The 14,076-nt window shown below is 34.1% G+C and overlaps 1 protein-coding gene across 2 annotated transcripts in view; it reads right to left on the reverse strand.

Annotated features, from left to right (window-relative positions):
- Positions 1-14,076, reverse strand: part of DNAJC13 (DnaJ heat shock protein family (Hsp40) member C13) — a 144,057-nt gene that overhangs the window by 63,056 nt on the left and 66,925 nt on the right. For both annotated transcript variants that reach the window (XR_005218125.1, XM_037844832.1), the window contains 7 exons: positions 8,414-8,521; positions 7,565-7,720; positions 6,799-6,855; positions 4,728-4,849; positions 2,742-2,817; positions 2,419-2,514; positions 1,724-1,867 (listed from right to left, as the gene is read on the reverse strand). Coding sequence is in view for 1 of the 2 variants with exons in the window: in XM_037844832.1 (XP_037700760.1) it covers positions 1,724-1,867; positions 2,419-2,514; positions 2,742-2,817; positions 4,728-4,849; positions 6,799-6,855; positions 7,565-7,720; positions 8,414-8,521 (759 nt within the window). In the remaining variant the exon portion in view is untranslated. The remainder of the gene's footprint in view (positions 1-1,723; positions 1,868-2,418; positions 2,515-2,741; positions 2,818-4,727; positions 4,850-6,798; positions 6,856-7,564; positions 7,721-8,413; positions 8,522-14,076) is intronic.

Genomic DNA, 14,076 nt, shown 5'->3' on the forward strand with positions numbered 1-14,076 from the left:
GCTCATTTCAGGACTGGTCCATTAATCTGGATAATGGTTAAGTTTTCAGACTTTAGCTAAAGCACATCATTCCACATTTTCATATTAGTATTTCTATGACTAAAAGTCAGAAAGATTATTCACTATATTCCTAAAGAAGTTAATGTTTAGCAGAAATGATAATCAATTGATGTTACCAAAAGAATTTCTTGACCAACATGACTATTTGGCTTCATTATTGGCTCAAAACTTTAGATAACACTCCATGTAAACGATACCAACTAAGGAATAAAATATTACTGGTGTTAAAAATACATTCTTTTCCTTCTGTATTGCTGTCTTCATATAAGAGATTCTATCTACATTTCCAACAAACAGAGCTCTGTGTTCAAGTTCATGACAGACAAATATTACATATGAAATCTGACACCAAAAACTTATTTTCAGTATAATTATATTTTACAGCTTCAAACATATGAAACTTCAAACTATATGAAACCAAATGCCTGTAATTTTTAATAACTGAAAATTATTCATATCATATCCGTGGATTTTCAGTTGTTTGAATGTTCTAGCAATATTATAACATGGATATACTTTTTTATTATTATCTTGCTTGTACAACCAATATAATACTTGTCCACCACATCAACCCTGTAAGAGACGGGAAGTATTGTTATTCTGATTTATGAAAGAGGAAAGTAAGTTCTGAAAACCCATGTCTTGCCATAGGGTTAATAAGCGATAGAACAAGGCTCAGATATAGATTAACTAATTCAAAGTCCAGAGTTCTTTCCACTATCCTAGTCTCTTGAATTCTTGTCTAATGATTCTTTATATTGCATATATTGCTCATACAAATTAGCATTTAACTCACTATGCTCAAATTCTAAAGAATGGAAGACTGGCTCCAATTTCAAAATAACTGTTTCTGTTGTTCTGTTGTACCTGATGCCTTATGTTTAGATATGCTAGAAATCCATAAGAAACTGATTTATTTCAAAAAGATAATTGGATTATTTTCCTTGAATAAGGAAACAGCTACCATGAGAGAGAGAGAGAGAGAGAGACAGAGAGAGAGAGAGAGAGACAGATGGTCAAAGTGAAAGAATTTGTATTATCAACAAAAACCATGAGATGAAGTCAGCTTTTACAGGCCTCCTGAACTCAATTCTTAACCACTGTACAATCCACTAATGATAGAAGAATGTGCATTACTAAATTAGGTTCTGTTGCATGTACTACATGCTGAAGCATAAGGCTAATAGTATTTTAAAACTAAACTTGATTTGAGGAGCCAATACTGAAAACTTTAAGTGTTCACAGAAAATTCAACTTAAAAATATGAATCTTATTTCCATAACTCCTGTCTGGCTAGTTCTGAATAAAAAAGCTAAACAAGAAGAGCACCTTTATTTTAATAGCTACAAAACAAAAAATCCAGAGAAGGATGGAAGGAAGTAGATGCATATGGATTTAAAAAGTAGGGAAACTGGAAGTTATGGAATTGGAATTTTATATTAAATTTCATATTAAATATCTAACTAAAATCCTGCTCATTAGTTCAAAAAACAATGAATTAAGCAAAATTTATGTAAATATATGAATCAGAATTGGTGACATTTCTGTTAAAGCTTCAGGTGTTCACTCAGAAGTATCTGACTACCATCCCTGTGAACAGCAGCAACTAAAGAAGACCTAGGCCACACGGAAGTGCAAGAAGTTTGGAAGATTTTATTTTTACCTCTTTTTGAGCAATGCCCATTCTATCCCTCCAGTGCATCAATACAAGATCCACTTTTTCTTTGGCAAATTTTTCAACTTCTTTAGCAGCTTTTCCAGCTAGTCTTTGCCACTCTGGAACTTTATTGAACTTTCCATATTGATCCTATAAAATAATGCTGAAATCCATTACAGTCCTTTGTGGAAATTTATTTTAAAAAAACTAAGTAATGTTGAGTCAGACCATTTTACATAATAAACATACAATACTGGATGTTAGGGCTTATTGGAGAAACAAGACAAAAATTTCCTATAATAAGAATTGTAGGAAACTTTAACATTTAGGTTTCAAGATGATTCCTTTTTGAGGGGTGGCAAGAATGCAAGTGGGACATGGGAGCAGACAGAGAAGTGGGGGTGAGGACAAGACATCATTATAACAATGTATCATAAAAGATATAAGTAACTTTCTTAGGGATAGCCAAAACCCAGTAATTAAGTTAGATCTTTTAAGGAAAAAAATCTCTACAACAAGATTTATCAATCACATATTATGTGCAAGATATCACATTACACACTTGAAATTAATAATAAAAAGGTACTACCATTCAAGGAAATGACTTCTTGGTTTATTCTTAAAATGTTTAATGTGTTTCAGAGAAAAGTATACAACAGAACTCTTAATGTTGAAAAGACATTTAGGACAATCATATTTACCATTGCTATTTTCACATTATCTCTGACATGCATTCGATCAGCATCCTTCTCAGGAACTGGATCTGAGCTGTCCAAGTACGCCAGCAAGCCTGGCGGCTAAAAACAAAACACAAAATCTGTTTTTCAAAACAAGGGAACAGCAAAAAGGTCATCTTAAAAACCAAAATAGATTAATAATATTATTTAGCTATTGAGTGTAGTGTTTATTATATGGCAACATCTATGAAGTACTTTTTAAATTAAAAACTAACAATCAAAAAACCTTAACAGGATCACTGACTCAATGAAATACACAAATTTTTCCACTTTCTCAACTGACTTACCAAAATGCGTTTCAACAAGTTTGTAGCAGTTGCATTATCAGCTGTCCAGAGTCCCACTAAATGCCTACTTAGCTGTCTGAAAAAAGCAGACGTTGAGAAAGTTTTGCTGCTTTATCTCAGCTAGAACAGAAAGGAATTTTTAAGAACAAAATATCACATAATTATAAGAAATATGGCCACAGTAAAAAAACACTCTGATGTTGAAAATAAATATTAAAAATTAATATTTTAATGCTAAGAAGTGTTTGAGACAGTAATTCAAATACTGCTATCATTTTGGAGTTTTCGCCAAATTAAAATGTTTCTGATACATTCACTAATTTCCAATGGCCATGAACAAGGAAAAGCTGATTTTTACCTCATTTAAAGAAAGGAAAACAAAAAACAAACAGAAAAAATAGACTTGATGATGCAATTAGTTTGTATAACAAGTCCTGGTATCATGAAAGCATACTGTAGCATCCTTTGGAATTCTGAATATGAGCAAAAGTCACTAACTATGTAATAATACAGCCTTTTTGCCAAGGTCAGAGAGAGAAAATATTTTTACTCTTAAAAGCAGAAAGTTTATTTTTCAAAGTGAAAATCGAAGATCCGCGTTGAATCTATGGCTAGGCCTTTAATTAATCTTAATCCCCACAACATCTGTCTCCTAAATTAAATGGTCTTATTGAACAGAGACCCTATTTTATTCAATGTTGACAACTTTGGTAGGGATTCAGTTACCATTTCCTATGATAATGAGAATGAAACCAATGAGGAAAATAACCATACAACCTACAGTTACATGCATTAATGTATATATGTTGTATTTCCAGAAGAACAAAGTTCAATAGCAAAATCCAAATTGTACTTTATTCTGTCACTAGAAACTGGACACTACTAAAACTGATTAACTATTATAATAAAGAAGAATACAACAAGCCAACGTCTCACAGAGGGGGTTAATGAAAAAAGACATCAAATAGTCCCTATCTTAAAGATTGTGTCTGGCATTACTAATAAGGCAATATCAAGAACATATTCTTCCCTGTATATCCTTCTGTCTTCTCAAAAAAAACTGAAAACTACTTTTCGGGCCTAACACTTACAAATAAGAGATGCAGATAGTTTCTTATCACAGTATAACAGAAGAAAACTATTAGCAAGGCAATACAATGACATACAATATCTGGACATAGGTGTTAAAGAAAAGAAATTTACCATCATAACAACGAAAAAATCATGTTGAAATTTATGCTAATATTAAAAAGTCAATAAGTTACTTTGATGTAACAAGAAGAATATGATTAAAAATATTATGATTTAAAGTATTACTAATATAATGAGTAATCATGTTACATTAAGAGAATCTGAAAGGGTCACATATCAGGAAATACAAAGAAAGGTTAAAGCGACTGGAATTCAAATAGTCTAGACTAAATGAATAGATTTATATGTTTGCTAATATTTGAATGATTAGTATAAGAAGGAAGATTTAGCAAAGAGGAAACTGCAAGAAATTTAGGCTAGATCTGGGTTAGGCTGCTTAGATAGATATTAAGGTATTTGCATTTTGGTTTTAAGTTAGAGTGCCTAACTGACCACAGATATTTAAAAATTGACCATGTGATGTTTTCACATGGGATCATTTGCATGCAAAATGACCACATGTAAATAAAAGGTGAAAATGCCTGGGCATGTAGATCTAGTTCATAAGCTTCTAGGCACTCTCTCCCATGCTCAAGTCCCATGACAGTGGGTTCAGAGCCTGGTAACGGACTAATGGGAAAAAAAGCAAATAGTTTTCTTCCTCATGTTATTCTGTGGCAAGAACAATGACCATCTGGACATAATTCTTCTACAAGGAGAAGACAAGGAGAACTAACTGAATCAAAAGAAAATGGAACATTTGTGTAATCCAAAGACTTGTAATTTATTTTATTTAATATCTGAATGAGCTCTCTAAATAGCAAGTTAATTTATAACAAATTAAATTTAACCTACCTATTTGTAAGCATCCTCTGATCTGAGCTTATTGTAAACATCGCAGTATGCAAGTGACGAGGTAAGGCACCTTCACTTAGGGCAAGCTCTTGCATTTTTGCAGCAATTTCTTTGTCACCTTCCTTTGGAAAAAGGGTAAGATGATCCCTAAAGCATTAATCTACAGCAAGCTATCCTAACTTTTAAAAAACTAATTTTACATTTCTAAATGAAATAATTTTTCAGTGTATAACAAAATTTTCAAATGCAACTTCTAATTGCCAAAAAATACCATAGGTGAGTAGTAGTCCAAGTAATTGTTAAGATATTATTTATCTTAGGAATTTATCTTTGGAATGAGATCTGAATGTTTTCAGATAAATTTGCCTTGTGAATTATGCTTTGCTTAATTTAGTATTAAAATTAGGTTTGTTTCCTGAGTGGGTATACATATCAGCCAACAAAGGGAAACAATAACTCAGGGAATCAGTAATTTCTACCAAAGGCATTTGCAAACCTGGCTTACTTTTGTTATTAATGATATATTCATTTTCATGGTGAATATAACTATTTTTTTAAAGATGACGTGACATAGAGGTAGTTTCTAAAATTCTATTTTGCTTATATGTACTCACTTTTGCAACAGAGTAAGAAAGATAGGACTACTAATCAAAGGTAATCTTAAAACTATGAATTAAGTAAGCAGCGTGATACTTGACAACCTGTTGAAAAGCAAAATGCTCACAATGTTAGTGAAAAAAATGCAAACATATAGTACAATTAAACCAAAGGAGCATATAGTATGTATTCAAATATATACGTAGTTTGTATATGTACATATATCATTTTGAACAGAACATAGTCTGAGAAGAAATTCTCCAAAATGCTAACAGCAGATATCTCTGCATAGAAAATCAGTGACTTATTTGGCTGGTAGAAATATAAGTGACTTACTTTTATTAGTTCCTTACATTTTTCTGTACATTCCAATTTTTCTTCAAAGATCATATACTGCTTTTATAATCAGAAGAAATAACTTAAGATACTTGCCAGGATTTCACTGTAAATAAAGTCTTCCTCACACAGACATCATCTCTAGTTCACTGGCTATGAATTTGGTATGTGAAGCCAAAAGTCAGCATTTTGGTCATACCTGACACTCAATGAACACTTCTGAATGAATGGCAATATATCAATGGATAATAGTCAAGAGTATACTTTTGTTTGGTCTCACGGTCCTGTCTGTCCTTGGCTCCTGCAAGCCCTGTTAAGTGAAAAGTGTGGTACCTACTTTGGAAGCTAAAATTGAACATGGAGCCCATTAGCTAGAGGGGGAAAATTAGCCTTTGTGAATACACACTAAAAATGCAAATAAACTTTGATGCTCCATTCAGTTCAATGTCTGTATATCTTTTTTTAAAAATAGTTACTGAAGAGCATATTAATTCTATGTTTATTAGCTACATGTTATATTTATGAGCTACAGTAGCAGCTTCTCTGGTTACAGAAGTAAATACTTTTACATTTTATTCAAATTACTACTATGACAACAAAAGAATACAATAATTTAAAAGCCATTTTAGATTTATGCCATTGTAGACATCACAGTATGCACACTGACAGTCACTGTCACTATCTTATCTTTTAAAAAACAGAGAAAGCTAAAGCAACTATCTGGGAGAAGCAATATCCCCTGTGTCAGGCAATATCATCTCTTCGTCTTTAGAGCTTTATTACTTAGAAGTACTTCAGCCTGAACAACTAAGTTTTTGTTGTCATTCTTATTTAATATCGCCTTCCTATGAAATAATTCCTTTAGTACATGTTTATGTAATCTCAGAACCAAGAGATTTAAATTCCATCAAAAATGGAGAAACAGATGTATTCACTGTACAACCCATTTACTTAGAATGTAAATTCTTATTCTTTTTGAGGTTTGTTTCTGCAACTAATTTAAAACTAATTTATGAATAAGGATTTAAAATTGCTTTTCTTACCCTTTTCTCATAGAAGACTGAAAGGCAACTGTGCCAGCTGTAATTAAAACAGCCAATCAACATTTAAGTTTAAAATTTCAAAATTGTTCTCTCACCTCTATTATTGCCTTCATAACCAATCCAGCTCCCTTTATAATTGCCATGGAAGGATGCTTAAAAATTAAAAAATAAACATTATCACTGAATACAGCAATTTTATTCTGACATATTTAGCTGTTGCTATGAAGAAAGATATATAAATCCATGCAGGGTATAAGCTATAAAAGTACATCTCAAGGTTAGGTCATAGTTTGGTAAATATTTTACATATTTTTACAATATAGCTTTATAGATACTTAAAATTAAAACAAAGATTTTATATTAGTAGGAAACAGCTTGCACTTATTTGAATAATAATATATATCATACTTATTTGAATGATATATACAAAATTCTAATATATTAAAACATATAAACATTCTACACATATGCATATATATGTACATAATAAATACCATTGTATTGTATGTTTTCCATTGTTTATGAACAGCCCTGCTAAAGCTCATCTTATTATTTGGGAATTTGTAAAGAAATGGGAACTTTGGGCCTACAAGAGAAAATGGGTTTTTCACTACTTCCAAAGATGGAAAGGATGGACAAAGGAGTCAAAACAATGGCCAACAGCCATCAACTGGGCTCTACATGAAACACCAAGACATCTATGGCTTAAATTTCTTGATATGATAATGTGCTGGACTGTATATTCAATTATCTATCAACATTAGTACAGAAGCAGATACTTATTATTGTTTATACAAACTGACCCAAAAAGTGGTTCTCTCAGACTAGCTGTCATCTGATAAGAAAAATACAAGCTCTCACCTGAAAAAGTTTAAAGAGGGTTCTTCCATTGGATGCTACCATCTCTAAAAGCATATCAAACTGCTGACCTTCAGTTGTCTCACTATATGGAGCACAGAGGGCAAAGGTAAGGAAGTCCAAGAGTGAACTAATAACTAGGGCACCAGTCCCATGATCCTGAAACAAAGTAACATATTGCCTTAAAGACGCAGAGACAGGGAGCACGAGTTAAAAACGTATCAATAGTGTGTTCTTCTGCATTATTAATTTCTCAACATAAGGTTCAAAGTTTGATGACTCCAAGTAATACCTGTTATGCTAATGTAATAAATCCATTACCCATAACTCAAAAGGAACATAATTAAAATTCAATCAAATCTCAAGAGAATACAAAGACCCTTCAAATGGGTATAAGTAAGTGTAATGTGTATTTACATAAAAAGTAATCTTCGACAATACCTGCAAAACTCTGGCAAATTGTTTGTTTCTTCTAAATGCTCTCGACTGCCCATCTCCAAAATTGTTACCAGCGACTGGGAAATAATGATTTGGCTTCATTTTTTTAGAGCAGTTTTATTTCATAATGACATTTTTAAAAAAGGGAAAAAACAAAAATCCGGAATACCACTGTAAAAATCTAAAGGCTTTGCAACTTTTCCTTCCCAGATGAATAGATATAACCCTGAAGAGATATAGCCCTAAGCCAGAATATTTTATTATCAGTGAACAAGCTGAACTGTGATCCATATTGACCAAAGCCAGAGGCTGCAATTAAAAAAAAAAAAAAAAAAAAGTCCATGTTGCACTTCTAGAATACCTTTCAATGATAGTATGGCATATCCCATTAAGACAAGTTTAATTACCGCTTACCACATGGGAATTAAATTTCTCCAGTAAGTTTTCCAGAAACTTCTTTGAAGAGAGAAGAGAGGCTTTGTTCAGCTGTTCTTGTCTTAAGTCATAGTCGTCATGCATGGGCTATTGATTGAAAGCAGTGATAATTCATTAGCAATCCCGTATGCTGGCAGCACATAAGTCATTTTTAAAGCGTATTCATTACATACTGAAAGAAGTAAAAACCATAGCCTTCAAAGTGTAAGGCAGAAAAGAAACTCACAATAAGACAACCAGGCAGAAGAGCTGATTTCCCTTGGATTTGATCAGACTTCACAGATTAGTTGCCTAACAAGCAACTGTCGATAGTACTGTACTAAGTACCTTTTCAAAATGTATAACGTTGCAATTTTTCCCAAAAGTAAGTTAAAGTTCACTGTTTTATAATCCTTACTGCCACAAATAATCCCATTAAAGAATTAGTGGGATAACTGAAATAAAAAATAACAATAATGTAAGCCATCATGTTAGGTACACATTGCCTTTTTAAAAGGCAAAGAACCTGCCCTGAGAATTTCATAACTTAAATTTGAAATGAAAAACTTAGTATTTAAAAGCAAGTACTAAAATTAGCAGCAAATATTTCTTTGACTCAAGGTGATTCTCTGGAGGGATAACTGACATTGTAAAAGGGATTCTAGCTTGATGGTTAAGAGTAGAATCCAAATATTAATTCTGCTACTGACTACGAAGGAAAGGTAAATTACTTTACTTCTCTGAGTCTCATTTTCTTCAGCTATAAAGTAGGAATAATAGTATTTATCTCACAGGACTATTATGAACTTTAAATGAATTAATTCATATAAAATACATAGCCAATATCTAATATGCAATGAGGGCTCACACTACTGTTATTTTTTTTTTTAATCTTCATTTTATTGAGATATATTCACATACCACGCAGTCATACAAAACAAATCGTACTTTCGATTGTTTACAGTACCATTACATAGTGGTACATTCATCACCCAAATCAATCCCTGACACCTTCATTAGCACACACACAAAAATAACAAGAATAATAATTAGAGTGAAAAAGAGCAATTGAAGTAAAAAAGAACACTGGGTACCTTTGTCTGTTTGTTTCCTTCCCCTATTTTTCTACTCATCCATCCATAAACTAGACAACGTGGAGTGTGGTCCTTATGCTTTCCCAATCCCACTGTCACCCCCCATTAGCTACATTTTTATACGACTGTCTTCGAGATTCATGGGTTCTGGGTTGTAGTTTGATAGTTTCAGGTATCCACCACCAGCTACCCCAATTCTTTAGAACCTAAAAAGGGTTGTCTAAAGTGTGCATAAGAGTGCCCACCAGAGTGACCTCTCGGCTCCTTTTGGAACCTCTCTGCCACTGAAGCTTATTTCATTTCCTTTCACATCCCCCTTTTGGTCAAGAAGATGTTCTCCGTCCCACGATGCCAGGTCTACATTCCTCCCCGGGAGTCATATTCCACGTTGCCAGGGAGATTCACTCCCCTGGGTGTCTGATCCCACGTAGGGGGGAGGGCAGTGATTTCACCTTTCAAGTTGGCTTAGCTAGAGAGACAGGGCCACATCTGAGCAACAAAGAGGCATTCGGGAGGAGGCTCTTAGGCACAACCATAGGGAGGCCTAGCCTCTCCTTTGCAGCAACCGTCTTCCCAAGGGTAAAACCTGTGGTAGAGGGCTCAACCCATCAAACCACCAGTCCCCTATGTCTGTGGTCATGTTAGCAACCATGGAGGTGGGGTAGGCGAATACCCCTGCATTCTCCACAGGCTCCTCAAGGGGGCACTACATCTTTTTTTTTCCCTTGTTTTTCTTTTTTTTTTAACTTTCCCTTCTTTTTTAAATCAACTGTATGAAAAAAAAAGTTAAAAAGAAAACAAACATACAATAAAAGAACATTTCAAAGAGACCATAACAAGGGAGTAAGAAAAAGACAACTAACCTAAGATAACTGCTTAACTTCCAACATGTTCCTACTTTACCCCAAGAAAGTTACCTAATATAGCAACATTTCTGTGAACTTGCTCCTACTATATCCATCAGAAATTAACAGACCATAGTCATTCCTGGGCATCCCCAGAACGTTAAATAGCTTATCTGTTCTTCTTGGATTATTGTTCCCCCTTCCTTAATTGCTCTCTATTGCTAGTTCCCCTACATTCTACATTATAAACCATTTGTTTTACATTTTTCAAAGTTCACATTAGTGGTAGCATATAATATTTCTCTTTTTGTGCCTGGCTTATTTCGCTCAGCATTATGTCTTCAAGGTTCATCCATGTTGTCATATGTTTCACGAGATCGTTCCTTCTTACTGCCGCGTAGTATTCCATTGTGTGTATATACCACATTTTATTTATCCACTCATCTGTTGAAGGACATTTGGGTTGTTTCCATCTCTTAGCAATTGTGAATAATGCTGCTATGAACATTGGCGTGCAGATATCTGTTCGTGTCACTGCTTTCCGACCTTCCGGGTATATACCGAGAAGTGCAATCGCTGGATCGAATGGTAACTCTATATCTAGTTTTCTAAGGAACTGCCAGACTGACTTCCAAAGTAGCTGAACCATTATACAGTCCCACCAACAATGAATAAGAGTTCCAATTTCTCCACATCCCCTCCAGCATTTGTAGTTTCCTGTTTGTTTAATGGCAGCCATTCTAACCGGTGTTAGATGGTATCTCATTGTGGTCTTAATTTGCATCTCTCTAATAGCTAGTGAAGCTGAACATTTTTTCATGTGTTTCTTGGCCATTTGTATTTCCTCTTCAGAGAACTGTCTTTTCATATCTTTTGCCCGTTTTATAATTGGGCCGACTGTACTATTGTCATTGAGTTGTAGGATTTCTTTATATATGCAAGATATCAGTCTTTTGTCAGATACATGGTTTCCAAAAATTTTTTCCCATTGAGTTGGCTGCCTCTTTACCTTTTTGAGAAATTCCTTTGAGGTGCAGAAACTTCTAAGCTTGAGGAGTTCCCATTTATCTATTTTCTGTTTTGTTGCTTGTGCTTTGGGTGTAAAGTCTAGGAAGTGGCCGCCTAATACAAGGTCTTAAAGATGTTTTCCTACATTATCTTCTAGGAGTTTTATGGTACTTTCTTTTATATTGAGATCTTTGGTCCATTTTGAGTTAATTTTTGTGTAGGGGGTGAGGTAGGGGTCCTCTTTCATTCTTTTGGATATGGATACCCAACTCTCCCAGCCCCATTTGTTGAAAAGACCATTATGACTCAGTTCAGTGACTTTGGGGGCCTTATCAAAGATCAGTCGGCCATAGATCTGAGGGTCTATCTCCGAATTCTCAATTCGATTCCATTGATCTATATGTCTATCTTTGTGCCAGTACCATGCTGTTTTGGCAACTGTGGCTTTATAATAAGCTTCAAAGTCAGGGAGTGTAAGTCCTCCCACTTCGTTTTTCTTTTTTAGAGTGTCTTTAGCAATTCGAGGCATCTTCCCTTTCCAAATAAATTTGATAACTAGCTTTTCCAAGTCTGCAAAGTAGGTTGTTGGAATTTTGATTGGGATTGCATTGAATCTGTAGATGAGTTTGGGTAGAATTGACATCTTAATGACATTTAGCCTTCCTATCCATGAACATGGAATATTTTTCCATCTTTTAAGGTCCCCTTCTATTTCTTTTAGTAGAGTTATGTAGTTTTCTTTGTATAGGTCTTTTACATCTTTGGTTAAGTTTATTCCTAGGTACTTGATTTTTTTAGTTGCTATTGAAAATGGTATCTTTTTCTTGAGTGTCTCTTCAGTTTGTTCATTTGTAGCATATAGAAACATTACTGACTTATGTGCATTAACCTTGTATCCCGCTACTTTGCTAAATTTGTTTCTTAGCTCTAGTAGCTGTATCGTCGATTTCTCAGGGTTTTCTAGATATAAGATCATATCATCTGCAAACAATGACAGTTTTACTTCTTCTTTTCCAATTTGGATGCCTTTTATTTCTTTGTCTTGCTGGATTGCCCTGGCTAGCACTTCCAGCACAATGTTGAATAACAGTGGTGACAGCGGGCATCCTTGTCTTGTTCCTGATCTTAGAGGGAAGGCTTTCAGTCTCTCACCATTGAGTACTATGCTGGCTGTGGGTTTTTCATATATGCTCTTTATCATGTTGAGGAAGTTTCCTTCAATTCCTACCTTTTGAAGTGTTTTTATCAAAAACGGATGTTGGATTTTGTCAAATGCTTTTTCAGCATCTATTGAGATGATCAATTGATTTTTCCCTTTTGACTTGTTAATGTGTTGTAATACATTGATTGATTTTCTTATGTTGAACCATCCTTGCATGCCTGGAATAAACCCCACTTGGTCATGGTGTATGATTTTTTTAATGTGTCTTTGGATTCGATTTGCAAGTATTTTGTTGAGGATTTTTGCATCTATATTCATTAGGGGGATTGGCCGGTAGTTTTCCTTTTTTGTAGCATCTTTGCCTGGTTTTGGTATTAGATTGATGTTAGCTTCATAAAATGAGTTAGGTAGTGTTCCATTTTCTTCAATGTTTTGAAAGAGTTTGAGTAAGATTGGTGTCAGTTCTTTGTGGAAAGTTTGGTAGAATTCCCCTGTGAAGCCATCTGGCCCTGGGCATTTCTTTGTGGGAAGATTTTTGATGACTGATTGGATCTCTTTGCTTGTGATGGGTTGGTTGAGGTCTTCTATTTCTTCTCTGGTCAGTCTAGGTTGTTCATATGTTTCCAGGAAATTGTCCATTTCCTCTACATTATCCAGTTTGTTGCCATACAGTTGTTCATAGTATCCTCTTATAATTTTTTTAATTTCTTCGGGATCTGCAGTTATGTCACCTTTTTCATTCATTATTTTGTTTATATGGGTCTTCTCTCTTTTTGATTTTGTCAGTCTAGCTAGGGGCTTGTCAATCTTGTTGATCTTCTCAAGGAACCAACTTTTGGTGATATTTATCCTCTCTATTGTTTTTTTGTTCTCTATGTCATTTATTTCTGCTTTAATCCTTGTTATTTCTTTTCTTGTACTTGGTTTAGGATTGGTTTGCTGTTCCTTTTCTAGCTTCTTCAGTTGATCCATTAGTTCTTTGATTTTGGCTCTTTCTTCCTTTTTAATATATGCGTTTAGTGCTATAAATTTCCCCCTTAGCACTGCTTTTGCTGCATCCCATAGGTTTTGGTATGTTGTGTTCTCATTTTCATTCGTCTCTATATATTTAGCAATTTCTCTTGCTATTTCTTCTTTAACCCACTGATTGTTTAGGAGTGTGTTGTTTAACCTCCAGGTATTTGTGAATTTTCTAAGTCTCTGATGGTTATTGACTTCTAATTGTATTCCATTGTGGTCAGAGAATGTGCTTTGAATAATTTCAATCTTTTTAAATTTATTGAGGCTTGTTTTATGTCCCAGCATATGATCTATTCTGGAGAAAGTTCCATGAGCACTAGAAAAGTATGTGTATCCTGGTGATTTGGGATGTAATGTCCTGTATATGTCTGTTAAATCTAATTCATTTATCAGATTGTTTAGGTTTTCAATTTCCTTATTGGTCTTCTGTCTGGTTGATCTATCTATAGGAGAGAGTGATGTGTTGAAGTCTCCCACAATTATTGTGGAAACATCAATTGCTTCCTTTAGTTTTGCCAGTGTTTCTCTCATGTA

This window comes from Choloepus didactylus, chromosome 1 (assembly GCF_015220235.1).
Source record: "Choloepus didactylus isolate mChoDid1 chromosome 1, mChoDid1.pri, whole genome shotgun sequence".
In the NCBI taxonomy this organism is placed as follows: domain Eukaryota; kingdom Metazoa; phylum Chordata; class Mammalia; order Pilosa; family Megalonychidae; genus Choloepus; species Choloepus didactylus.